The sequence below is a fragment of the Gigantopelta aegis genome, chromosome 5 (genome assembly GCF_016097555.1).
Source record: "Gigantopelta aegis isolate Gae_Host chromosome 5, Gae_host_genome, whole genome shotgun sequence".
In the NCBI taxonomy this organism is placed as follows: domain Eukaryota; kingdom Metazoa; phylum Mollusca; class Gastropoda; order Neomphalida; family Peltospiridae; genus Gigantopelta; species Gigantopelta aegis.
The window spans coordinates 11,992,917-12,020,549 of record NC_054703.1 but is presented as its reverse complement, the minus strand read 5'-3'; the positions used below and the strand labels follow the sequence as shown (position 1 = coordinate 12,020,549).

At 35.5% G+C, this 27,633-nt stretch overlaps 1 protein-coding gene across 8 annotated transcripts in view; it reads left to right on the top strand.

The window, feature by feature from the left end:
• Positions 1-627: 627 nt before the first annotated feature.
• Positions 628-27,633, top strand: part of LOC121373260 (endothelin-converting enzyme 2-like) — a 67,543-nt gene continuing 40,537 nt past the window's right edge. For 4 of the 8 annotated variants that reach the window (XM_041499773.1, XM_041499774.1, XM_041499780.1 and 1 more), the window contains exons 1-3: positions 628-712; positions 8,406-8,525; positions 13,936-14,116. In XM_041499773.1, coding sequence (XP_041355707.1) covers positions 13,966-14,116 — 151 coding nt within the window. In that variant the 5' untranslated portion in view covers positions 628-712; positions 8,406-8,525; positions 13,936-13,965. Of the gene's footprint in view, positions 713-8,405; positions 8,526-13,935; positions 14,117-18,150; positions 18,282-25,234; positions 25,447-27,633 lie in introns of those variants that run through there. The other 4 variants (XM_041499779.1, XM_041499775.1, XM_041499777.1 and 1 more) reach the window with 4 other exon arrangements.

The window sequence follows — 27,633 nt, the reverse complement described above, 5'->3', positions numbered from 1 at the left end:
AGAGTGGTACACACAAAAAAGGTGCTACACAGCCAACCACAGTCTTTGATGTACTGCTCGTGGAGCATTCACTTCAGAGTCGATCAAGGACAATCGATCTTGTAACCCATTGCACTTCGGACAAGCGCATGTGCAAGGGTGTTCTGGTATCTTCGGGGGGAGTATGACCCGAACCCCATAGAAACTTCGCAGATTCTCGGTGGCACCCCTCCCCCCCACGAGGATCTAGGATCGATTCTTGTCGGTGAGCCCATTTGGCTATTTCTCGTTCCAGCCAGTGCTCCACAACTGGTGTAACAAAGGCCGTGGTATGTATTATCCTGTTTGTGGGATGGTGCATATAAAAGATCCCTTGCTGCTTATCGAAAAGAGTAGCCCATGAAGTGGCGACAGCGGGTTTCCTCTCTCAATGTCTTTGTGGTCTTTAACCATATGTCCGGCGCCATATAACCGTAAAAAAAATGTGTTGAGTGCGTCGGTAAATAAAAAATTTCCTTCACATTTCATATCAGTTTTTTTTTTTAGTCAAGTTAACATTAATGACAATAGAAATTGGTTTGGTACATTGGAACATATCAATCTGTGGCGAAGTCTTCCTAGCGGGGTTTCTTTGATGTTTGAAGTCCGGTAACTCTAGCTTGAATATTTGACTTGAACAACACCAGGAACATGGAAGTGAATATTTCAAAGTGTTTAATATTAAGTATAGTAGGTATGTCAGTTCAAATTACTATTCACTTCATTTCACTTCTGATCCACTGGGAAGAACTTTTTAACTCGTGAACGTCTATTCCATTAACTTTTTATAAACCGCTACCAAGAATGGGGGTGGGGGATCGAAGGGGGATCGAAGGGGGATCGAATGGGAGTGGGGTAGAACATACTTTAACAGTTTAAAGGTACATTCTCTCCCACGAATAGACATTCGTGAAAAATTGGTAATATAGGATTAATATGTTAACATGAAATACATCTTGATGACATTGAGACAAAATGTACAGTAGACATACTAATATAATTAATTTGTTTCCTATAATGTTTAAACAAAGAAAGAAAAAGTTTGTTATTAAAGTTACAAAATTATACAGGGCTGATACTTTTAAATAATTTTAGTTTAGCCACTTTACAAATATGCTGAGTATTTCCTTTAAAATTGTTTATAAAAATGGCTAATTTAAATCAAACTTTTATTAGTCAAAAACTAAATGTTATACCATATACGCAAATATTTTCGCGGCTAAAATAATTCGCGTTCGGGCTTTCATTTTATATTTTCGCGAGGAATTATTTTCGTGACTGTGTCTCCCGATAATAAAAAAAAATTACCCATATTTTATTTGCCAAACTCTTTTCAATGAGGATTTCACGCACATACTTGGACATGTTTACCATGCTGTCAGCGAGACGTCAATGTTGTATGTATGTCTGATAAGACTATTGTCATGTTATCGATGGAACACGCACATGCGATATAGAACATTGAAAAACTCAAATATCATAAGAAATAACTTTTCATTATTGGTGATACTCACAAACTTCCATTTAAGGTTACAAAGAAAACTGAGATTACATAACAACAGACTTGCACCCATTTGACCAGGCAGGTTAACAGAATCACGTGACCTTGCGGACCTCTGACTGCTTGATTCTGATATGGGTTGGATGTGTAGAAATAAGACTATATATTATATGGTAAATAATATTATAAGTTCGCGCGTAATTTGCAGTGCTATCAATGTATTCGCGAACTTATTTGCGTATACGGTAGCAACTTTGTATAAAAATGAGAAATTGGCTAATTTGGTTACCAAATATTTGACATTCAATAGCCGATGATTAATAAATCAATGTGCTCTAGTGATGTCGTTAAACAAAACAATTTTGGGGGGGCTAATTTGGTTATGCGAATATGGGAAGCGTGATCTCTGAAAATACATGTCAGGTTTAACCCTCCCCCAAAAAAACAAAATCCCCTTTTTTATTAATTAACATATGATGCGACTTTAAAAGTCAGACAACACCCAAACAAATTGTTTGCAGCACCCTCTATTAATTATCAGTGGAGAGGGTCAGGTTGAGTGTCCTATATCCCTGTCCTCTTTCTAACGTTGTGTTACAGCTAGAGAGGAGTCTATGCAAGGGCAGATTATGCTTTAGGTAAGGGGGGTGGGTTCTGAAATAACATGTAAATGTTTATAATTTGAAATTATAAATTTTACATGGACATCAATTTAGATCTACGTGGTGGGTTTTATTTATTTTTTTAGCTGGGGGGTGGGTGGGGATCCGTGCAACTGGGAAACCCCCCCATAATCCACCCACAGGGTTTCTGCCAGAGGGTAAAATGGGTATGGTGCCATACCCAGATTTGTTTGCATATTTTATTTTTTTAAGTTGACCTTCTGACAAAATTAATTACTCTTATCATTACTGTATGATTTTCTTAACCTTAACCCTAAACCTAATCCATTTTCTTTCTGGGAGAGGCCCTCCATACCTCCTACACACATTGTAAATATCCAATTTCATAACGCCATACCCAAAAATGTCTGTCTGGCAGAAACACTGGCCCTGCTATGTACATAACAGATTGTCAATTTTCGATAACTAAATGGTAGCCATCTACTGTATCTTAAATACATGTATACACATTTTGTTAAATTTGAACTTAGTTACAGTGTGAAAAATAGTTAAGGGAGTGATTATTTGTTCCCCAAGCTTAGATTATGAGGAACCATTTAAGACATTAACATATTGATACCATATTAATTCACATGCTAAGGCGAGATAAAAATTGCTCACCTTGAACTAGATTCAGGCGAGTGATGGCTAGTGGGAGTGATAGCTCCCCTTAATTGGTGAGGTCTAGTTACACACATTTAGCTTGATCGTTTTCACGTTGATTCACAGTATTATTATTAACATGTTAGTGACCAAGTAACACAGAGTTAAAGTTTGTTTTATTCAATGACACAACTAGAGCACATTGATTTTATTAATAATTTAATTTTGACATGTAGTCTTAGAGAGGAAACACACTACATTGTTTCATTAGTAGCAAGGGATTTTTATATGCACCATCCCACAGACAGGATAGCACATACTATGGCAATTGATACAAATGCAACAAGATTAAAAAAAGTTTGTTTTGTTTAACGACACCACTAGAGCTTATTAATCATTAGAGCTGGGTGGTATACCGTATATACCGTTCGGTATCGGTATTATCTCAATACTGATTTACCATACCGAACAAATTTCAAAATACTGAAATTTTAGTATTGAAAAATATTTCCCGGAAAGCACTAATAATATATTTGACGAATGCAAAATGGGTTGGTATAAATCAGACGATACCGAACCTGAAATTTCAATACTGCCCAGCTCTGTTAGGTATATAAAGCCACTATTCCATCTTCACTCTCACTAACCACTAACAAGCTAAGCCCTAACTCACTATTCTGGACAGACAGACGAGATAGCTGAGTTGTGTACCCAGGACAGCATGCTTGGACCTTAATTGGATCATACCCCTAAGATTAGTTCAAATCATCTCCTTTATGGTAGTACTAAACCTAATAACTTCCGGTTGGGTCAAAGTTCGAAGTGCACCCAATTTTTGATAGAGAAGTGAACACCACAAGTTCTGTGATTGGTGATAAATGTGAGTGTTGGTTGTAAAAAAAAAGAGTTTCATCTGGGTAAAAAAAATAAGCAATTTTATTTCATCTAGTACCACTATGTCAAGTAGTCTTGTGCTTGAAACATGTATGGGGTACCTGTAGAAAAAAGTCCTCGAATTTTGTGCAGATCTAGGGTAGTAATAGATGCTACCCATTATCTCAGAAATGAGCAGCTTGACCCCCAATTTTTTCTGATTCACTTTAAGGGTGAGGGATGGTAGTATTTATATCCGTGGTGTTTATGTCGATTGATACGCTGCAGGTAGGAGTTTTAGCCACATGTTACTATTGTCGTCTATGGGATTTGATTTGGTAGTATACACCCTTATGGCAAACTGATTGGAAGAAATTGTTTTAAAAGACTGAGTACACACATCATAACCATGCAAATTTAATCACTGCATTATGCACCAATTTCAATCATTCAATCATTATACCCCAAACATAAACAATTGTTACTGTGAAATTCTGTGTTTGTAGCCTTACTCCTCCTCATGGAGCCAAGTGGTGCACTCACTCTGGGTTGAAGCCAGTACTGGAATGATAAATCACCCATTGCAGGGCACAATATTTTACGAGAACCGTTGTTCTGTTCGTGTGCCAGTTACGCAACATTAAAATCACAAGAACTGCCAATTGGTTACGTGGTGAACAATTGCATTCTAAAATTAAAAGTATCACAGAACCTTAGTTCAAGTGTTTTAGGATTAGGTAGGGCTAACTCATTGGTTACAAGAACTATATTCACGTAAACCGAAAAATCGGTTATCCACATAAAAACTCAAGTGAACAGACTTCTGGTTACATAAGATAGTGATTTCCCTAGAAATTTGGCAAGGCATGGTAGACCAAACACTTTTGGGGCATTTTCACCATTTTCGGGGCACTTGTATTTTATTAAAAATACACACAAATTAATTGAAATAAACATTGATGTAATTTATGTTTTTGCTTTAATAAATAAATGGCAAAAGATATAAAAGGCATATTTTATTAATTAATAATACCTTTTTGGGTGTTTTATAAAGGCAATTTTGGAATTAATTACTGAAAAAGGCTTCTTTAATCTCAGGGCAGCATGGTGCTGATTAAGGCAAGATGGCGCTAGACTATTGAGGCATGGTGCCGCACCATGCTAAAACAAGCTAGGGAAAACACTATAAGATTTTGAAATATTGTCGCCCACATTGGCTCAGGTGGGATACAAACCCAGTACCTACCAACCTCAAGTCCGATTGGTTAAGCAGGGCTTCTGGAATTTTATAGAAATCCACTAGCCATGGGATCAGTGATTATAAAAATGTACTAGCCATGATTAAAAATTCACTAGCCCAACTTTAAATAAATACAATTTTACTAATAGTAATAATCAGATATGTCACCTAAAGAGCAAGATTGAGCTTACAAATCCTTAGATTGGGGTGGAAAGAGGGGGCAGGATATTCATATTTACAAAATATGTAAATGCAGCATTTGATCAGAGGGTTTTTTCACTAGCCGTCGGGCTAGTTATAGTAATTATTTACTAGCCCAACACTGAATATCACTAGCCATGGGAGTGGGGCTACCATAATCTAGAAGCCCTGTTAAGTATGAGAGGAAATCTGAGGCTACCACATGTTTGTTGTCCTTTTGTAGCAAAATTTCTTTAATATGTAGATTTCCACAAGCAGGATATTATATTCCATAACCTTTGGGGCAGGATATAGCCCAGTGGTAAAGGACTCACTTGATACGTGATTGGTCTAGAATTGATCTGTCATTGACCGGCCTCGGTGGCGTCATGGTTAGGCCATCAGTCTACAGGCTGGTAGGTACTGGGTTCGGATCCCAGTTGAGGCATGGGATTTTTAATCCAGATACCGACTCCAAACCCTGAGTGAGTGCTCCGCAAGGCTCAATGGGTAGGTGTAAACTACTTGCACCGACCAGTGATCCATAACTGGTTCAACAAAGGCCATGGTTTGTGCTATCCTGCCTGTGGGAAGCGCAAATAAAAGATCCCTCGCTGCTAATCGGAAAGAGTAGCCCATGTAGTGGCGACAGCGGGTTTCCTCTCAAAATCTGTGTGGTCCTTAACCATATGTCTGACGCCATATAACCATAAATAAAATGTGTTGAGTGCGTCGTTAAATAAAACATTTCTTTCTTTCTGATCTCACTGGAAAAAAAAAAGAGTTAAAGTTTGTTTTGTTTGACAACACCACTAGAGCACATTGATTAATTAATCATGGGCAAACAATTGGTAATTATGACACAGTTATCACAGGAAACCGCTACATTTTTCCTAATGCAGCAAGGGATCTTTATGTGCACTTTCCCACAGACGGGAAAGCACATACCACGGTCTCTAAAGACCAATTGTGGTGGTATTTGTAACAGTGTCTCGAACATTTTTATCAGTATTTGTAACAGTATAGCACATTGATTAATTAATCATCGGCTATTGGGTGTCAAACATTTAGTAATTCTGACTCGTAGTCATCTGAGGAAACTGCTACATTTTTCCTAATGCAGCAAGGGATCTTTTACATGCACTTTCCCACAGACAGGATAGCACATACCACAGTCTTAGACCTGTTGTGGTGCAGGGGTGGGGATGCAATGCAAGTACCTCATGTGGGACCATTGAGCTATTTGGTTAAGGACCATGCAGATATTGAGAGAGGAAACCCGCTGTCACCACTTCATGTGCTACTCTTTTCGATTAGCAGCAAGGGATCTTTTATATGCACCATCCCACAGACAGGATAGTACATACCACAGCCTTTGATGTACCAGTTTTGGTGCACTGGCTGGAAAAAGAAATAGCCCAATGGACCCACCAACGGGGATCGATCCCAGACTGACTGCACTTCGAACGAATGCTTTACCACTGGGCCATAAATGGGAAACCCGCTGTCACCACTTCATGTGCTACTCTTTTCGATTAGCAGCAGGGGATCTTTTATATGCACCATCCCACAGACAGAATAGTACATACCACAGCCTTTGATATACCAGTCATGGTGCACTGGCTGGAACAAGAAATAGCCCAATGGACCCACTGACGGGGATCGATCCCACTGGGCTACATCCTGTCCCTCTGTCTGTGGGATGCTGCATATAAAATTTCCCTTGCTGCTAATCGAAAAGAATAGTCAATTGCATTGTGGCAGCAAGTTTCCTTTCTCGTTATCTGTGTGGTCTTTAACCATATGTATCAACACCATATAACCATAAATGAAAAAGCATGTCATTAAATAAAAAATTTCTTCCTTCCTTCTCTGTCTTTTTCTCAACCATATGTTAGATTGATTGATTTAAACTTATTTTCATGCTTATATCCAATTAAGGTTCAAGCATGCTGTCCTGGGCACACACCTCAGCTCTCTGGGCTGGCTGTCCAGAACAGTGGTTTGTTAGTTGTTAGTTGGTTAGTGGTTAGTGAGAGAGAAGAGGGTGTAGTGGCCTTACACCAACCCATTGAGTGCTTAAGAACTCACTCTGGGTTGGAGCCGGTACTGGGCTACGAACCCTGTACCTACCAGCCTGTAGTCCGATGGCTTAACCACTGTGCCACCGAGGCCGGTCATATGTTAGAAACCAAATAGTGTGAGGTTAATACATGAATCCTGACATGAGTTTCGTAAAATCAGTACGACTCTCACACAAGTGTAATAATTTCTTTATTATTCATATTATTATTACTGTTTTCTTTATGAATAACAAGACCCAACTGAAAATGTTTCAGCCACAATTAGAAGGAGACAACGAAATGACAGTCTGAGCTAGGACTGGAGAAGCAACGTCATGTTATGACATAGCTTCCCAAAATTACGTAGTGTGCTTTGTATTATTATTATTAACTCGATTATGTTGAACCATATGAATAATAAACAAGAACATTCATTTTAAGTACAGTTTTAATCATTAAAAAGTCTCTATTAATCAGAAACATCTTATAATGGCAGCAAACTAGAAACGGTCTCCTTAAAATGTGCTGAGGTGTCGTTAAATAAACATTCAGTGATGGGTGTAACCCAGTGGTAAAGTGCTCACTTGATACACTGTCAGTTTAGGATCGATCCCTGTCTGTGGGCCCATTGGGTTATTTCTCATTGTAGCCAGTGTACCACGACTGTTATATCAAATGCCGTGGTATGTGCTGTTCTGTCTGTAGAATCCATGTTCCCACATTAATGTGCTTGGTCGAAAGAATTGTGCTCAACCCTGTGGCTTCTGTGGTGTCTTGGCTTTCACCACATGGCTTCATAGGTCCTCGAGATGAAGCCCCTTCCTCTCCCAGGCAAGTGTTCTCTGTAAATTCTATTGTCAACGTTTCTGTAGCAAGTAGTTTTTTTATGAGGTGGGGCTCCTAACTCCACGCTCAACCCTCGTCCATTCTCATCTGGGCTTGGGACCGGCCATGGCGAAGTCTGTATAGTGGTGCACATAAAACATCCCTTGCTACTAATGGAAAAACGTAGCGGGTTTCCTCTCTAACACTGTATGTCAAAATTACCAAATGTTTTACATCCAATAGCCTATATGATTAATAAATCAGTGTGCTCTAGTGGTGTCAGACTTTAACTTTAAACAAACTTTCCTTTCTTTTCCTTAAAGTTAAAACCTGATGAAAATGTCAATATTTTGGTCCAAATAAACACACTGTGCTTCATCTGAAATGAAATCTATTTCATCCGACAGTGATGTGTATGTTATATATTGATTATCACACAGGTGTCACCAGCTAGACGACCGAGAGACTGAAGTTTCCCTACAATTCACCAATGCTGTCATTTAACCAATTTTGCCAGAAGCAAGCCTGGGAGCAATTGCTAAAATATCACACCTGTAAAGGTACAGTATTTGGTAATCATATCTTTTTGAAATAATTTTTTTATTTTTTAAAATACATGTTTGTATTTTAAATATATAAATATGCATTATTTATTATATATCAAGAAACATATATATAATTCGCAGTCATAAGGATAATTGATATTTTAATAATAATATAGGTTTACCTGTATTTTTATTTAATGTGTGGGATTAAGTGTTTTTGTTTTTTTAAATTTTAAATATAAGAGATTATTGTTAATGCATGTATTAAATGAGATTATAATTACTATGTGTGATATTATACATGTAGTTACTATAATGTGTGAGATCATAGTGAGATTATAGTTACTATGATAATGTGTGAGATTATAGTCACTATAATAATGTGTGAGATTGTAGTCACTATAATAATGTGTGAGATTATAGTCACTATAATAATGTGTGGGATTATAGTTACTATAATAATGTGTGGGATTATATTATAGTCACTATAATAATGTGTGAGATTATATTATAGTCACTATAATAATGTGTGAGATTATAGTTACTATAATAATGTGTAGGATTATAGTTACTATAATAATGTGTGAGATTATAGTTACTATAATAATGTGTGAGATTATAGTTACTATAATAATGTGTAGGATTATAGTTACTATAATAATGTGTGAGATTATAGTTACTATAATAATGTGTGAGATTATAGTTACTATAATAATGTGTGAGATTATAGTTACTATAATAATGTGTGAGATTATAGTTACTATAATAATGTGTGAGATTATAGTCACTATAATAATGTGTGGGATTATAGTTACTATAATAATGTGTGAGATTATAGTTACTATAATAATGTGTGGGATTATAGTTAATAAAATAATGTGTGGGATTATAGTCACTATAATAATGTGTGAGATTATAGTCACTATAATAATGTGTGAGATTGTAGTCACTATAATAATGTGTGAGATTATAGTCACTATAATAATGTGTGGGATTATAGTTACTATAATAATGTGTGGGATTATAGTTAATAAAATAATGTGTGAGATTATAGTCACTATAATAATGTGTGAGATTATAGTCACTATAATAATGTGTGAGATTATAGTCACTATAATAATGTGTGAGATTATAGTCACTATAATAATGTGTAGGATTATAGTTACTATAATAATGTGTGGGATTATAGTTACTATAATAATGTGTGAGATTATAGTCACTATAATAATGTGTGAGATTATAGTCACTATAATAATGTGTGAGATTATATAGTATAATAATGTGTGGGATTATAGTCACTATAATAATGTGTAGGATTATAGTTACTATAATAATGTGTGGGATTATAGTTACTATAATAATGTGTGAGATTATAGTTACTATAATAATGTGTGAGATTATAGTTACTAAAATAATGTGTGAGATTATAGTCACTATAATAATGTGTATAGATTATAGTTAATATAATTACTATAATGTGTGATTATAGTTACTATAATAATGTGTGAGATTATAGTTACTATAATAATGTGTGAGATTATAGTTACTATAATAATGTGTGAGATTATAATTACTATAATAATGTGTGGGATTATAGTTACTATAATAATGTATAATATGTGTGAGATTATAGTTACTATAATAATGTGTAGGATTATAATTACTATAATAATGTGTGAGATTATAGTTACTATAATAATGTGTGAGATTATAGTTACTATAATAATGTGTGAGATTATAGTTACTATAATAATGTGTGAGATTATAGTTACTAATAATGTGTGGGATATAATAATGTGTGAGATTATAGTTACTATAATAATGTGTAGGATTATAGTTACTATAATAATGTATGAGATTATAGTTACTATATAATAATGTGTGAGATTATAGTTACTATAATAATGTGTGAGATTATAGTTACTATAATAATGTGTGAGATTATAGTTACTATAATAATGTGTGAGATTATAGTTACTATAATAATGTATGTGTTACTATAATAATTATAGAGATTATAGTTACTATAATAATGTGTAGGAGATAATTACTATAATAATGCTAGGGATTATAGTTACTATAATAATGTGTGAGATTATAGTTACTATAATAATGTGTAGGATTATAGTTACTATAATAATGTGTGGATTATAGTTACTATAATAATGTGTGAGATTATAGTTACTATAATAATGTGTGAATTATAGTGAGATTATAGTTACTATAATAATGTGTGAGATTATAGTTACTATAATAATGTGTGAGATTATAGTTACTATAATAATGTAGTGAGATTATAGTTACTATAATAATGTGTGGGATTATAGTTACTATAATAATGTGTGAGATTATAGTACTATAATAATGTGTGAGATTATAGTTACTATAATAATGTGTGAGATTATAGTTACTATAATAATGTGTGAGATTATAGTTACTATAATAATGTGTGAGATTATAGTTACTATAATAATGTGTGAGATTATAGTTACTATAATAATGTGTGAGATTATAGTTACTATAATAATGTGTGAGATTATAGTTACTATAATAATGTGTGAGATTATAGTTACTATAATAATGTGTGAGATTATAGTTACTATAATAATGTGTGAGATTATAGTTACTATAATAATGTGTAGGATTATAGTTACTATAATAATGTGTAGGATTATAGTTACTATAATAATGTGTGAGATTATAGTTACTATAATAATGTGTGAGATTATAGTTACTATAATAATGTGTGAGATTATAGTTACTATAATAATGTGTGAGATTATAGTTACTATAATAATGTGTGAGATTATAGTAATAATGTGTGAGATTATAGTTAATAATAATGTGTGAGATTATAATTACTATAATAATGTGTGAGATTATAGTTACTATAATAATGTGTGAGATTATAGTTACTATAATAATGTGTGAGATTATAGTTACTATAATAATGTGTGAGATTATAGTTACTATAATAATGTGTGAGATTATAGTTACTATAATAATGTGTGAGATTATAGTTACTATAATAATGTGTAGGATTATAATTACTATAATAATGTGTGAGATTATAGTTACTATAATAATGTGTGAGATTATAGTTACTATAATAATGTGTGAGATTATAATTACTATAATAATGTATGAGATTATAGTTACTATAATAATGTGTGAGATTATAGTTACTATAATAATGTGTGGATTATAGTTACTATAATAATGTGTGAGATTATAGTTACTATAATAATGTGTGAGATTATAGTTACTATAATAATGTGTGAGATTATAGTTACTATAATAATGTGTAGGATTATAGTTACTATAATAATGTGTGAGATTATAGTTACTATAATAATGTGTGGGATTATAGTTACTATAATAATGTGTGAGATTATAGTTACTATAATAATGTGTAGGATTATAGTTACTATAATAATGTGTGAGATTATAGTTACTATAATAATGTGTAGGATTATAGTTACTATAATAATGTGTGAGATTATAGTTACTATAATAATGTGTGGGATTATAATTACTATAATAATGCTAGGGATTATAGTTACTATAATATTATATGGGATTATAATTACTATGAATATGTGTGGGATTATAGTTACCACAGTAATGTATAAGATTAACCAAATAACTTCGGGCTGGGTCAAAGTTGGAGGTGCACCCAACTTTTGATAGAGAAGAGAACACCACTAGTTCTGTGATTGGTGATAAATGTGAGTGTTGGTTGTAAAAAAAAAATATTTTCATCTAGGCAAAAAATGTACATTTTATTTCACCTTGTACCACTGTGTGAAGTAGACTTGTGCTTGAAACATGTATGGGGTACCTGTAAAACAACAGTACTAGAATTAGTCATAGACGCTACCCGTTTTCTCAGAAATTAGCAGCTTGACCCCCAATTTTAATCTGATTCATTTTAAGGGTGAGGGGTGGTAGTATTTATATCCGTGGCGTTTATTTCGATTGATACACTGCAAGGTAGGAGTTTTAGCCACATGTATTACTATTGTCGTCTATGGGATTTGATTTGGTATTATACGCACTGTAGTTACTAAACAATATGTGGGATTATAGTTAGGCCTAAATAATTCTATTTTGTTTTTAAATTGTAAAAATGCCACAAACATTTCACATGGAAAATAATTTTTTTCTCTTTGACATCATAAACATATCTGGATAACAATGAGATGAATGGTGAAGCTGCAGTATTTCTATTTTGGTATGGAACTACTTGACAGGGCTGTGCTCCATGCTTGCTGTCAGTTCAGTATCACCTGAGCCCGGGGTACATGGAGCCATCAGTGCATGCTGGGTAATCATCCCCCATGTGGGGTCATACACTCAGGAGACACACCCATAATCGCACCTGTGAAGTGGGTGAAACTCGGTGTATTTGACCTTACACCTACCCTATGAGCCAAGCGGTGCACTCACTCTGGGATAGAAAAGAAAAAAGAAAGAAATGTTTTATTTAACAACGCACTGAACACATTTTATTTTCGGTTATATGGCGTCAGACATATGGTTAAAGACCACACAGATTTTGAGAGGAAACCCGCTGTCGCCACTACATGGGCTACTCTTTCCGATTAGCAGCAAGGGATCTTTTATTTGCACTTCCCACAGGCAGGATAGCACAAACCATGGCCTTTGTTGAACCAGTTATGGATCACTGGTCAGTGTAAGTGGTTTACACCTACCCATTGAGCCTTGCTGAGCACTCACTCAGGGTTTGGAGTTGGTATCTAGATTAAAAATCCCATGCCTCGACTGGGATCCAAACCCAGTACCTACCAGCCACTCTGGGTTAGAGCTGGTAATGGAATGAAAAGTCCCATTTGCCTGAGTTGGGACATGAATCCACTATACCTACTGATCTTAAGTCCGGTGGGTTATCCATTACACCACCAACTTGGCAAGGCCGCGGTTTGGGCTATTCTAAATGGTTAAATAATAACAAAAAATCTAGAAATACCCAAATTTAAAAATCAAAATATATTTTGTTCCTTTTTTTTTTTTTTCTTTCTTTTTTCTTTATTTGGTGGAGTAGGATGTAGTCCAGTCAGTAGATTCATTCTCTGGTTGGTTTTCTCCAAACAAGTTCAAAGGCTGTGGTATGTGCTGTCCTGTCTGTAGGAAATTGCATATAACAAATCCCTTGATGCTGATGGAAAAATGTAGCCGTTTTTTTCTCTACTTGTCAAAACTTACGAAATATATTTGATATCCAATAATAAATTTATGTGTTTTTAACATTCTTTTAAATTTGTAAAAAAATTTTTTAATCAGATGAATATTGAGCAGTGAGTTTCACCCTCGTGGCTCATCAGAGTGATTGGGACTTGAGAATTTATGTGTTTTTGACATTCTTTTAATTTTTTATTTTTTATTTTATTTTTTTTAATATTAGATGAATATTGAGCAGTGAATATTTTCCGCCATGGCTCATCAGAGTGACTGGGATTTGAAAGACTTGGAGTCCCAGCCGTTTACGAACTCCAAGTCCCGGAAACACACAAGTAAGAGAAATACCTCAGTGTCAGACTCGGAGAACGAAGCATCCTTTGATTCCGAAGATGACGAGTACACATGTGAGTATACACACACATACTTGTGTAATGATAAAGTCATATATTTAGTGGACCGGCCTCGGTGGTGTCGTGGTTAGGCCATCAGTCTACAGGCCGGTAGGTACTGGGTTCGGATCCCAGTCGAGGCATGGGATTTTTAATCCAGATACCGACTCCAAACCCTGAGTGAGTGCTCCGCAAGGCTCAATGGGTAGGTGTAAACCACTTGCACCGACCAGTGATCCATAACTGGTTCAACAAAGGCCATGGTTTATGCTATCCTGCCTGTGAGAAGCACAAATAAAAGATCCCTTGCTGCCTGTCGTAAAAGAGTAGCCTATGTGGCAACAGTGGGTTTCCTCTAAAAAAACAGTGTCAGAATGACCATATGTTTGACGTCCAATAGCCGATGATAAGATAAAAAAATCAATATGCTCTAGTGGCGTTGTTAAATAAAAGAAACTATTTTTTCTCATATATTCAGTGTACCAACTAAGAAACTGTATTAATTGTATCTGTATTTGTCACGAGGGGGCGGGACTTAGTCTAGTGGTAAAGCATTTGCTTGATGCACGGTCGATCTAGGATCGATCCCCGTCGGTGGACCCATTGGGCTATTTCACGTTCCAGCCAGTGCTCCACAACTGGTGTAACAAAGGCCGTGGTATGTACTATACTGTCTGTGGGATGGTGCATGTAAAAGATCCATTGCAAAAAGAGTAGCCAATGAAGTGGGCCCATTGGGATATTTCCTGTTCTAGCCAGCGCACGATGGCTGGTATATCAAAACCTGTAGGAGGTAAATTTTTCTATTATATTATGTTAACAAGTTTTGATTACAAACAATTTCTAAACATCGTCTGAGTAAATGTTTATCAATCATGCAAGCAAAAATAGTGCACATTGTGGGTTTTTTGCATTTTTTACCATATCGTAATCCTCAAAGCATAATTGCCGTACACATTTTTTGAGCATTTGAGAAAAATGGAAAAAAGCTAATTTTACACAAAAAGAAAAGAATTTGTAAAATAATTGTTTTGAAGAAGAACAACAAGAACACATTTTTTCCTTGTTCAAATAATCTTTAACAAATTCATTTCTGTTTGAATAAAAAAGTAGCTTTCTCAGTAGCTCTAAAATGGGTTTATTTAATTATGCAATATGTAAAGAAAATTGCCGAAAATTTCTACTGGCCTTTGATTTTAATGATTACACGCAGGGTAGTTTCTTTAAATGTGTGGTATTCATTCATTTCAATTTATTTTCTTGCTTATATCCAATTAAGGTTCAAGCACACTGTCCTGGCCACACACCTCAGCTATCTGGGTTGTCAGTCCATGGCAGTGGGTTTGTTGTTAGTTGTTAGATAAGAAAGAAGAGGGTGTCTTACACCTACATGTACACTTTGAGTCGTTAAAATTCTCTCTGGGTGGGAGCCGGGACCGGGCTGCGAACCCTGTACCTACCAGCCTTATGTCTGATAGCTTAACCACGACACCACCGAGGCCAGCTAACTGGCCATTAATTTTGTGATGAGCATATTTTAATGGCCATAAACTCAGAGTAGTCTCTTTAAATGTGTGGTTGGTAAACAAATGCTTTTAATGTGCTTTTTGTGAATGAGGCTCTAGAAAGCCCATTGATTGATATATTTCTCTGTAACCTGCATTGAACTGTGGGTAATTTATTCAATTCATTGTGTACAAGATACCTGAAAAATCAATCTTGATGATAATTTATTATTATTTTTTAATTATTATAATTATTTAAAAAAAAAAAGACCCCCCCCCCTTCCATTTTAGTTCACAGAAACCTGTTACAATCCAAATAGTTTAGTTTTTTTTAAATTAAAAAAATAAATACCCCCTACCCACCCATTTTAGTTCACAAAAACTTGTTACAATTAAGCTACCTGTTCAAATATTTATTTACTTAAACCCCCCTCTGCCCATTTTAGTTAATAGAAACACTGTACAATATTTATTTATTGTTATTTAAAAAAAACCCCCATAACTACCGCCTCCCCCCCTTCCATTTCAGTTATTAAAAAACCTGTTTTAATTATGCTAGCTGTTCCAGGCCAGCTTGACTGTAGTATTGTAACAGCTTGCACTGTTTAATGTCTTTTTGTCGTTCATTTGTTTGTGTGCATTGATTGGTTTGGATCATCCAATCGGCATTTACACATGAGAACTTGTGGATGTAACAGATGTGATGACTACTACCTCACAGCTTACAGTTATCATGTATGAATATAAATGTAGGTGCTTCTTTGCTGTAAACCATTTGCTTTTTGGGGTATTTTTATTTATTTATTTTTGTTAATTTAGTTTTAATTTGTTTCATTCATTCATTCATTCATTCATTCATTCATTCATTCATTCATTCATTTCACAGTGGCATAGGAAGATGCCAAAACGTGTGTGGGGGCACACTTTTATATATACACACTTTTACACTATTATAAAGCAAATATAAAGCAAAATATCTGAAAAGTAGGGGCACATGCCCCCCCCCCCCCCCCCCCACCAGTCTCATGTTTATATCCAATTTAAGGTTCAAGCACGCTGTCCTGGGTACACACCTCAGGTATCTGGGCTGTTTGTTCTGGACAATGGTTTATTATATAGTATAGTATTTTCATCTTTTTAAACATCATTCAGTTAAAATTATTTTTGTGTGTTGTTTAGGTTCAAGCACACTGTCCTGGGCACACACCTAAGCTATCTGGGCTGTTTGTTCTGGACAGTGGTTTAGGTTAGTTGTTAGTGAGAGAGAAGCAGATGTAGCAGCCTTACACCTGCCCATTGAGTCGTTAAAGGGTGTATACTACCAAATCAAATCTCATAGACGACAATAGTAACATATGTGGCTAAAACTCCTACCTGCAACGTATCAACCGACATAAACGCCACGGATATAAATACTACCACCCCTTACACTTAAAGTGAATCAGAAAAAAATGGGGGTCAAGCTGCTCGTTTCTGAGATAACGGGTAGCGTCTATGGCTACCCTAGTTTCGCACATAATTCGAATACTTTTTTTTACAGGTACCCCATACATGTTTCAAGCACAAGGCTACTTGACACATTGGTACTAGATGAAATAAAATTGCAATTTTTTTTTACCCAGATGAAACTATTATTTTTTACAACCAACACACTCACATTTATAACCAATCACAGGACTTGTGGTGTTCACTTCTCTATCAAAAGTTGGGTGCACCTCGAACTTTGACCCAGCCGGAAGTTATTTGGTTTAGTACTACCTAAAACTTGCGAACACAGTACCTACCAGCCTTATATCCGATAGCTTAACCATGACTCCACCGAGGCTGGTTTTATTTTTTCACATGGAGTCGGGGTTTGTCTGACATGTGATGGGTCACAGGATTGATCACTTTGTATAAATGATTTGGGTTTTCTCCCTATGCCAACTAGTGTACTATAATGGGTTCACTAAAGTCTGTGGTATGTGCTGTTATGTTGGTGAGAAAAGATTCCTTGCTGATTTTAAATAGTAGCCTATATTGTATTAATAGTCATCTCTTTTCCACTCTCTTTTACTCTCCCTTTCTCTCTCTCTCTCTCTCTCTCTCTCTCTCTCTCTCTCTCTCTCTCTCTCTCTCTCTCTCTCTCTCTCTCTCTCTCTCTCTTTTTCTCTATCTCTCTCTGTCTATATCTCACTCTCTCTGTGTGTCACTCTACCTCCCTCTCTCCCTCCCTCCCTTTCCCCTCTCTGTCTGTCTTTCTGTCTGTCTGTCTGTCTCTGTGTGTGTGTGTCTCTCCCTCCCTCCCTCCCTCCCTCCCTCCCTCCCTCCCTCTCTCTCTCCCCCCTCACCCTCTCTCTCCGTCTATGTGCTATAGTGGTGTCGTCAAACACAACTTTAACTTTTTGTATTATTACTAACATACAGGACAACAGCTTGTTCATAACAAACTGAATTTTTACAAGATATTCAGCAACATAATAGATTGAATTTTTACAAGGTTTACTGCAGAATTACCGGATGCTGTTAACCAGTGATTATTGGTTTGTAGTTAGACTTTTTTGCTGCACAGTAGAGACATAAGTTCAGAATTTGTTGTAAATGGGTAAATAATCCTTACAGAACAGCTTTAAATTCTATTTTTTATACAATTATGGCAGACAGTGGCAGCTATACACAGTTTGATTCCGAGAAAGGTTTGTTTTTTGTTTGGTTTGTTATTCTATGTATTTTATATCAGAATGATTTATATGACTTGTGTGTGAATATATTGATATGTAACTGTCACAAAATTGTATAAAATGGTGTAGGTTGTTGTATGTCAGTAACAAGTTGAAGTTTGTATTGTTTAATGACACCACTAAAGCACATTCAATAAAGGATTGTTTGTTATCAGGGTGTGAAAAAAAAAAAATCATCTGCAAACTGTGTGAATCGGCAAAGATGAACATAAAAGAAATAACAGACAATACTTATAATTAAATTTGAATCACACTTGCTAATAATAACACTAAAACTTCATACTTTATTTTGATTTATTTTTGGTCCATAAACAATAACGCTCATTAAGACAACTTGCCCATATAAAATGACGTCATCACATATGACTTTCTCTGACGACGTAATTTTTATGTTCATCAAAAAATGAACAAACTCCCGTTGCTACGTCTGGATTAATGGGATGACGTTATGTTGTAATGAATGTAACAGAAAGTTAATTGTTTTTATATATTAATCACCAGGTTTTATTATAATAAATGCTTTATTTATTGAGGGTGCTCCACAACTGGTGTAACAAAGGCCATGGTATGTACTATCCTGTCTGGGATGGTGTATATAAAAGATCCCTTGCTGCTAATCGAAAAGAGTAGCCCATGAAGTGGTGACAGCGGTTTTCCTCTTTCAATATCTGTGTGTGGTCCTTAACCATATGTTTGATGCCATATAACCGTAAATAAAATGTGTTGAGTGCGTCCTTAAATAAAACATTTCCTTCGTTATTTATTGAGAGTAACACATGTGCAGTTAGGCTAAATTAGAGGAAACCTGGTACATTTTGGCGTTACAGGAGTTACAATTCTGATGGATGAGTTAAAAAATACAACTACCAGTCCAACGGGTGAACCGTCTTTTCCTGACTGACCATGATTTTTATGCGGGTTTTTTTTTTCCCCCCCATCGAATACGCAATTCCGCATTGGTCATGTCCAAATTCCAAACCATTCAAACAAATTATTTAGAATTATGTGAAAGTATGTTGTCAGTAGTTTTGAATAGATTGTTCTGTTAAATACATGTACTTGCGGGATGTAACTTAAATTTTATAAATCTATATGAAAGAAATGTGAACTTTTGTGGCTTGATTCATTTTCCACGTGATGTTGATCACTTGGCCAACCAAATGTCCTTATTATTGCTTTCCCATTGGGCTATTTCTCGCTCCAGCCAGTGCACCATGACTGGTATATCAAAGGCTGTGGTATGTGTTATCCTAACTGGAATGAAGCATATAAAAGATCCCTTGCTGCTAATTGAAAAGAGTAGCCCATGAAGTGGCGACTGGGTTTCCTCTCTCAATATCTGTGTGGTCCTTAACCATATGTCTGATGCCATATAACCATAAATAAAATGTGTTGAGTGCGTCTTTAATAAAAACATTTCCTTCGTTCCTTCCTTATTATTGCTTTTGTCCAATATATATCATCTATCATTTGAAGTGAAGACGGTGTATATTATAATAGTGTTAGACAATATATATCATCTATCATTTGAAGTGAAGACGGCGTATATTATAATAGTGTTAGACAATATATATCATCTATCATTTGAAGTGAAGACGGCGTATATTATAATAGTGTTAGACAATATATATCATCTATCATCTGAAGTGAAGACGGCGTATATTATAATAGTGTTAGACAATATATATCATCTATCATTTGAAGTGAAGACGGCGTATATTATAATAGTGTTAGACAATATATATCATCTATCATTTGAAGTGAAGACGGCGTATATTATAATAGTGTTAGACAATATATATCATCTATCATTTGAAGTGAAGACGGCGTATATTATAATAGTGTTAGACAATATATATCATCTATCATTTGAAGTGAAGACGGCGTATATTATAATAGTGTTAGACAATATATATCATCTATCATTTGAAGTGAAGACGGCGTATATTATAATAGTGTTAGACAATATATATCATCTATCATTTGAAGTGAAGACGGCGTATATTATAATAGTGTTAGACAATATATATCATCTATCATTTGAAGTGAAGACGGCGTATATTATAATAGTGTTAGACAATATATATCATCTATCATTTGAAGTGAAGACGGCGTATATTATAATAGTGTTAGACAATATATATCATCTATCATCTGAAGTGAAGACGGCGTATATTATAATAGTGTTAGACAATATATATCATCTATCATTTGAAGTGAAGACGGCGTATATTATAATAGTGTTAGACAATATATATCATCTATCATTTGAAGTGAAGACGGCGTATATTATAATAGTGTTAGACAATATATATCATCTATCATCTGAAGTGAAGACGGCGTATATTATAATAGTGTTAGACAATATATATCATCTATCATCTGAAGTGAAGACGGCGTATATTATAATAGTGTTAGACAATATATATCATCTATCATCTGAAGTGAAGACGGCGTATATTATAATAGTGTTAGACAATATATATCATCTATCATCTGAAGTGAAGACGGCGTATATTATAATAGTGTTAGACAATATATATCATCTATCATCTGAAGTGAAGACGGCGTATATTATAATAGCGTATATTATAATAGTGTTAGACAATATATATCATCTATCATTTGAAGTGAAGACGGCGTATATTATAATAGTGTTAGACAATATATATCATCTATCATTTGAAGTGAAGACGGCGTATATTATAATAGTGTTAGACAATATATATCATCTATCATTTGAAGTGAAGACGGCGTATATTATAATAGTGTTAGACAATATATATCATCTATCATTTGAAGTGAAGACGGCGTATATTATAATAGTGTTAGACAATATATATCATCTATCATTTGAAGTGAAGACGGCGTATATTATAATAGTGTTAGACAATATATATCATCTATCATTTGAAGTGAAGACGGTGTATATTATAATAGTGTTAGACAATATATATCATCTATCATTTGAAGTGAAGACGGTGTATATTATAATAGTGTTAGACAATATATATCATCTATCATTTGAAGTGAAGACGGCGTATATTATAATAGTGTTAGACAATATATATCATCTATCATTTGAAGTGAAGACGGCGTATATTATAATAGTGTTAGACAATATATATCATCTATCATTTGAAGTGAAGACGGTGTATATTATAATAGTGTTAGACAATATATATCATCTATCATTTGAAGTGAAGACGGCGTATATTATAATAGTGTTAGACAATATATATCATCTATCATTTGAAGTGAAGACGGCGTATATTATAATAGTGTTAGACAATATATATCATCTATCATTTGAAGTGAAGACGGCGTATATTATAATAGTGTTAGACAATATATATCATCTATCATTTGAAGTGAAGACGGCGTATATTATAATAGTGTTAGACAATATATATCATCTATCATCTGAAGTGAAGACGGCGTATATTATAATAGTGTTAGACAATATATATCATCTATCATTTGAAGTGAAGACGGCGTATATTATAATAGTGTTAGAGACATATATATCATCTATCATCTGAAGTGAAGACGGCGTATATTATAATAGTGTTAGACAATATATATCATCTATCATTTGAAGTGAAGACGGTGTATATTATAATAGTGTTAGACAATATATATCATCTATCATTTGAAGTGAAGACGGCGTATATTATAATAGTGTTAGACAATATATATCATCTATCATTTGAAGTGAAGACGGCGTATATTATAATAGTGTTAGACAATATATATCATCTATCATTTGAAGTGAAGACGGCGTATATTATAATATTGTTAAACAATAATATATTGTTCTATAGGCTAGCGGACTAGTAAAAATGCTGGCGGACTAGTAAATTTCAGTTTGTTCTAGTCTGGCGGGCTAGTGAAATATGTTCCATTTCTGCACCCCTGCATTAGCAGCAATGGTATTGGATGTCAAATGTTTGTTAATTCTGACATATATAGTCAAACTCTAAGAGGAAACCTGGGATGTTTTATACGTCAATAAACTGACAAAAAATTAAACAAATTCTTATAATTACAAACAACTCAATTTGTATAGTTCTTTCATCCATGCCATGATGTGGGAGGGACGTAGCCCAGTGGTAAAGCGCTCGCTTGATGCGCGGTCAGTTTGGGATCGATCCCCGTCGGTGTGCCCATTGGGCTATTTCTTATTCCAACCAGTGCAACATGACTGGTACATCAAAGGCCATGGTATGTGTTACCCTGTCTGTGTAAGAGGCCACGACTGGTATATCAAATGCTGTGGTATGTGCTGTCCTGTCTGTGGGATGGTGCATATAAAAGATTCCTTGTTACTAATGAAAAAATGTAGCCGATTTCCTCTCTAAGACTATATGTCAAAATTACCGAATGTTTGACATCCAATAGCCGATGATTAATAAATTACCGAATGTTTGACATCCAGTAGCTGATGATTAATAAATTACCGAATGTTTGACATCCAATAGCTGATGATTAAAAATCGATGTCCACCAGTGGTGTCATTGAAAAAACCCTGAAAATTAATTTTTGTTGTTGTAAGTTGTCTAAACTTTTAGTTGTATATATAATATTTTATGTATTCACAGCATGACATACTTACAGGATATTAAACGGGCATCCATTTCATAACATGTTTATATCTCAAGTGAAATAATTTTCAATTGTCACGAGCTTTATTTATTACCCTTAATCTGTCTTAATTTATATCACTCATCTTGTTTCGTTGACGTTCCTGTAGTTGTAGTGCGCCAATTGATGACATCATCGTCTGACGTTGAAGTGTTATGTTCCACTTGGCATTCTAATGGGATGTATCACTTTGATATGTAACGAGATATTTTTAACCATTTGGGTAACAATGTCTGCTCATTTTCCTATCCATGTAAATGCTGGGCTGAACAAATTCTTCCGCCCAAACTGCACAGACTGAGTTAGTTGTAATTACAGGAGTGGGACGTAGCCCAGTGGTAGAGTGCTCGCTTGATGCGCGGTCGGTCTGGGATCAATCCCCGTCAGTGGTCCCATTGGGCTATTTCTCGTTCCAGCCAGTGCACCACAATTGGTATATCAAAGGCTGTGGTTTGTGCTATCCTGTCTGTGGGATCATGCATATAAAAGATCCCTTGCTGCTAATCAGAAAGAATAGCCCATGAAGTGGCGACAGCAGGTTTCCTGTCTCAATATCTGTGTGGTCCTTAACCATATGTCTAATGCCATATAACCGTAAAATAAAATGTGTTGAGTGCGTCGTTAAATAAAACATTTCCTTCCTTCGTGTAATTACTGAGTGGAACAAATTCAACAGACCATTCATTCATTTCAACATATTTTCATGCTTATATCCATTTAAGGTTCAAGCATGCTGTCCTGGTCACACAATTCAGCTACATGTATCTGAGCTATCTGTCCAGGACAGTGAGTTAGTTGTTAGTTGTTAGTTGTTAGTGAGAGAGAAGTCAGTGTAGTGGTCTTACTCCTACCCATTGAGTCGTTAAAACTCGCTCTAGCTGGAAGCCGGTTCCGGGCTGTGAACCCAGTACCTACCAGCCTTATGTCCGATGGCTTAACCACGACACTACCGAGGTTGATTTCACCAGATCAAACCACATGAATTAGTTGTGTATTCATATAAATAAAAAAAATGACACCACTAGAGCACATTGATTTATTAATCATTGGCTATTGGATGTCAAACATTTGGTAATTTTGATGTATAGTCTCAGAAATGAAACCCGCTACATTTTTTCATTAGTAACACGGAATCTTTTATATGCACCATCCCATAGATAGGAGAGCACATACCACGGCCTTTGCACTGGCTGGAACGAGAAATAGCCAAATAGGTTCATTGGCAGGGATCTATCGCAAACCGACTGTGCATCAAGCGAGCGCTTTACCACTTGGCTACTTCCCGCCCCTAAACAGAACATATTGAGGAGCCTAGGCTGCACAAAGTACATAGATTTTTATCAGTGAAACTTGGTTAAATCAATATTTATTGCCGTTCAAAAACAAGATATCTGGAAATGGGCCAACAGGCATTAGCCTATATTAAAGGGACATTCCTGAGTTTGCTGCACTTTTTAAGATGTTATCGACTAACAGAGACTTTTTAACGATTGTAATTACATATTAAATATATTTTTCTGCATAAAATATTAGTGGCTGTATATTAAACATGTTTCTGGTCGTTCTTGTATTTATACTAGGTTGAATTTCATTTTATTTCCTAAAATATTTTTTTTTCGTACATACAAAATTATTTGAAGACAAAATCCAGTTTGGGCTTCTTACAAATAGTAAGATGACCAGAAACACATTGAATATACAGACACTGATATTCTAAACAAGAAAATATATTGAATGCGCATTTTTAGATGTTAAAAGATTTTATTTGTCGGAAACATCTTGCAAAAATTAATGCAGGGAACTCGGGACAATCATATGGGGATCCATCCCACACGGACTGTGCATCAAGTGAATACTTTTCCACTTGGCTACGACCCGCCCCTAAGCAGAAGACATTCAGGAGCCCAAACTGCACACGGTACATTTGTATCAGTCATATGTGAGGTATAATTAATTGTGAACAATTGAGCAACCTATAAACTGCACAGACTTTCAGTGAAACAAGATTTAGTTGTGAACAGTTGAGCAGCCTACAAGGTATAAACTGCACAGACTTTCAGTGAAACATGAGTTAGTTGTGAACAATTGAGCAGCCTATAAACTGCACAGAATTTCAGTGAAACATGAGTTAGTTGTGTATTCATGAAATTACAGAGCGGAACAGTTCAGCTGGTAACCCAAACAGCACAAAGTGTCAGTGAACCATGAGTTGGTTGTGTAGTGTAGTGTAGTGTAGTGTAGTGTAGTGTAGTGTAATGTAGGCAGGGCTGTGTAAGTGTATGTTACTATTATCACATGAGCCGAGTTATTGTGTTCACTCAAGCCAGTCTGTAAATATCATTTGTTGGAGCTCATGGAGGAAAACTTCAAATCACTTGTTACTTTGATGGAGTTACCAGCATAGCTGATTCCTTGTGTGTTATAGTTTGTTTGTGTTGATTGGTTTTCAGCCTGGTTCATAGAGGTGGATAATAGGGTTGGTCTTAACGTGTGTGTGTGATTATCATGTACATGGTATTTTCAAGTTTCTGTATGTGACAGGTCAGGTCAGGTCATAGGGTTTTACGTGCATATTCGGAACAAGCTGTTGTACTGTATACCTGTCATGGACTCATCTGTCCATGCAGGATGGGAGAAGGGTTGGGGTGGGTGGGTGGGTGGGTGGGAGAGGGAGCACTAGCAGCCCGACCGGAATTGGTAGCGGACTGGGGCTGTATGTGACAATGTGTGTGTGTTTTTATGGTGTCATAGTTTTATGTAAGTGTAATCTGACAAGGTATACGTATGCTGTGATTCTTATATTACGCTGTGATTCTTATATTACGCTGTGATTCTTACATTACGCTGTGAATCAGACCTAGAAGTTATTTAAGAGTAAACAGGGGTGGGATGTAGCCCAGTGGTAAAGCGTTCGCTTGATGCGTGGTCGGTCTGCATTCATAATACATTTACAGATATAGTAATCAAAAGGGTGGGATGTAGCCCAGTGGTAAAGCACTTGCTCGATGCGCGGTCGGTCTTTGGTCTGGGATCGATCCCCGTCGGTGGACCTATTGGGCTATTTCTTGTTACAGCCAGTACTCCACAACTGGTGTAACAAAGGCCATGGTATGTACCATGCTGTCTGTGGGATGATGCATATAAAAGATCCCTTACTGCTAATCGAAAAGAGTAGCCCACGAAGTGGAGACAGCGGGTTTCCTCTTTCAATATCTTTGTGGTCCTTAGCCATATGTCTGATGCCATATAACTGTAAATAAAATGTGTTGAGTGCATCGTTAAATAAAACATTTCCTTTCTTTAGAGTAAACAGGACGTAGGGATGTTACAGAATTGATCAGAGGGGGTGGGTACAAGTCACAATTATTTTAAGTGTATATATGTGACAATTGTCATCATATTCAAATAGAAAGTTATTAATTTAAAGTAGACATGACTTAGGGATGTCCCAGAACATATCAGGGGGTGGGTGCATGGGGGGGGGTGTATAATTATTATGTGTGTATATATATACTTGACAGTGTGTACACAGTGAGCATTATATTATTAAAAACTTTTGGCTCATGAGGATTCCCTACTTTAGACTGAAATCGTGCAGTATCATGATTTATTGACTCACAAAATAACAGCAGTGCAATCAAAACAGAAACACATGTGACATGCTACATGGAAGTTATTGCATCTTGCATATTATACATTGTATATAACAAAGAATGTAACACAATTAATATTGAAAAGAAAGAAAGAAATGTTTTATTTAATGACGCACTCAACACATTTTATTTACGGTTATATGGGGTCAGAAATATGGTTAAGGACCACACAGATTTTGAGAAGAAACCCGCTGTCGCCACTTCATGGGCTACTCTTTCCGATTAGCAGCAAGGGATGTTTTATTTGCGCTTCCCACAGGCAGGATAGCACTCACCATGGCCTTTGTTGAACCAGTTATGGATCACTGGTCGGTGCAAGTGGTTTACACCTACCCATTGAGCCTTGCGGAGCACTCACTCAGGGTTTGGAGTCGGTATCTGGATTAAAAATCCCATGCCTCGACTGGGATCCGAACCCAGTATCTACCAGCCTGTTGACCGATGGCCTAACCACGATGCCACCGAGGCCGGTCAAATTAATATTGATGGTCTATTGTATATGATTAATTATTAAAAATACGGGGGCAGGATTTAGCTCAGTCGGTTGAGTTCTCGCTTGAGGTGCTTGCATCGCAGGATCAAACCACCTCGGTGGATCCATTCAGCTGATTTTTTTTTTCTCTCATTCCAACCAGTGCAGCACAACTGGACAAAGACCGTGGTATGTGCTTTCCTGTCTGTGGGAAAATGCATATAAAAGATTCCTAGCTGCATTACGAAAATGTAGCGGGTTTTCTCTGATGACTACGAGTGAGAATTAACAAACGTTTGACATTCAATTGCTGATGATTAATTAATCAATGTGTTCCAGTGGTGTTAAACAAAACAAAAGAAAAACAATATTAAAAATACACTCATGACAGTTTTAAATACATGTACTACCATTACAACTACATGGAGATCACTACATTTCCGAAGCAGAATATTTACAATTTATTGTATATGTATGTCGGGTAATAGAAACTAACTTATTTACAATTCAGGAATCATTGGCAAAATGTCAGTGTTAA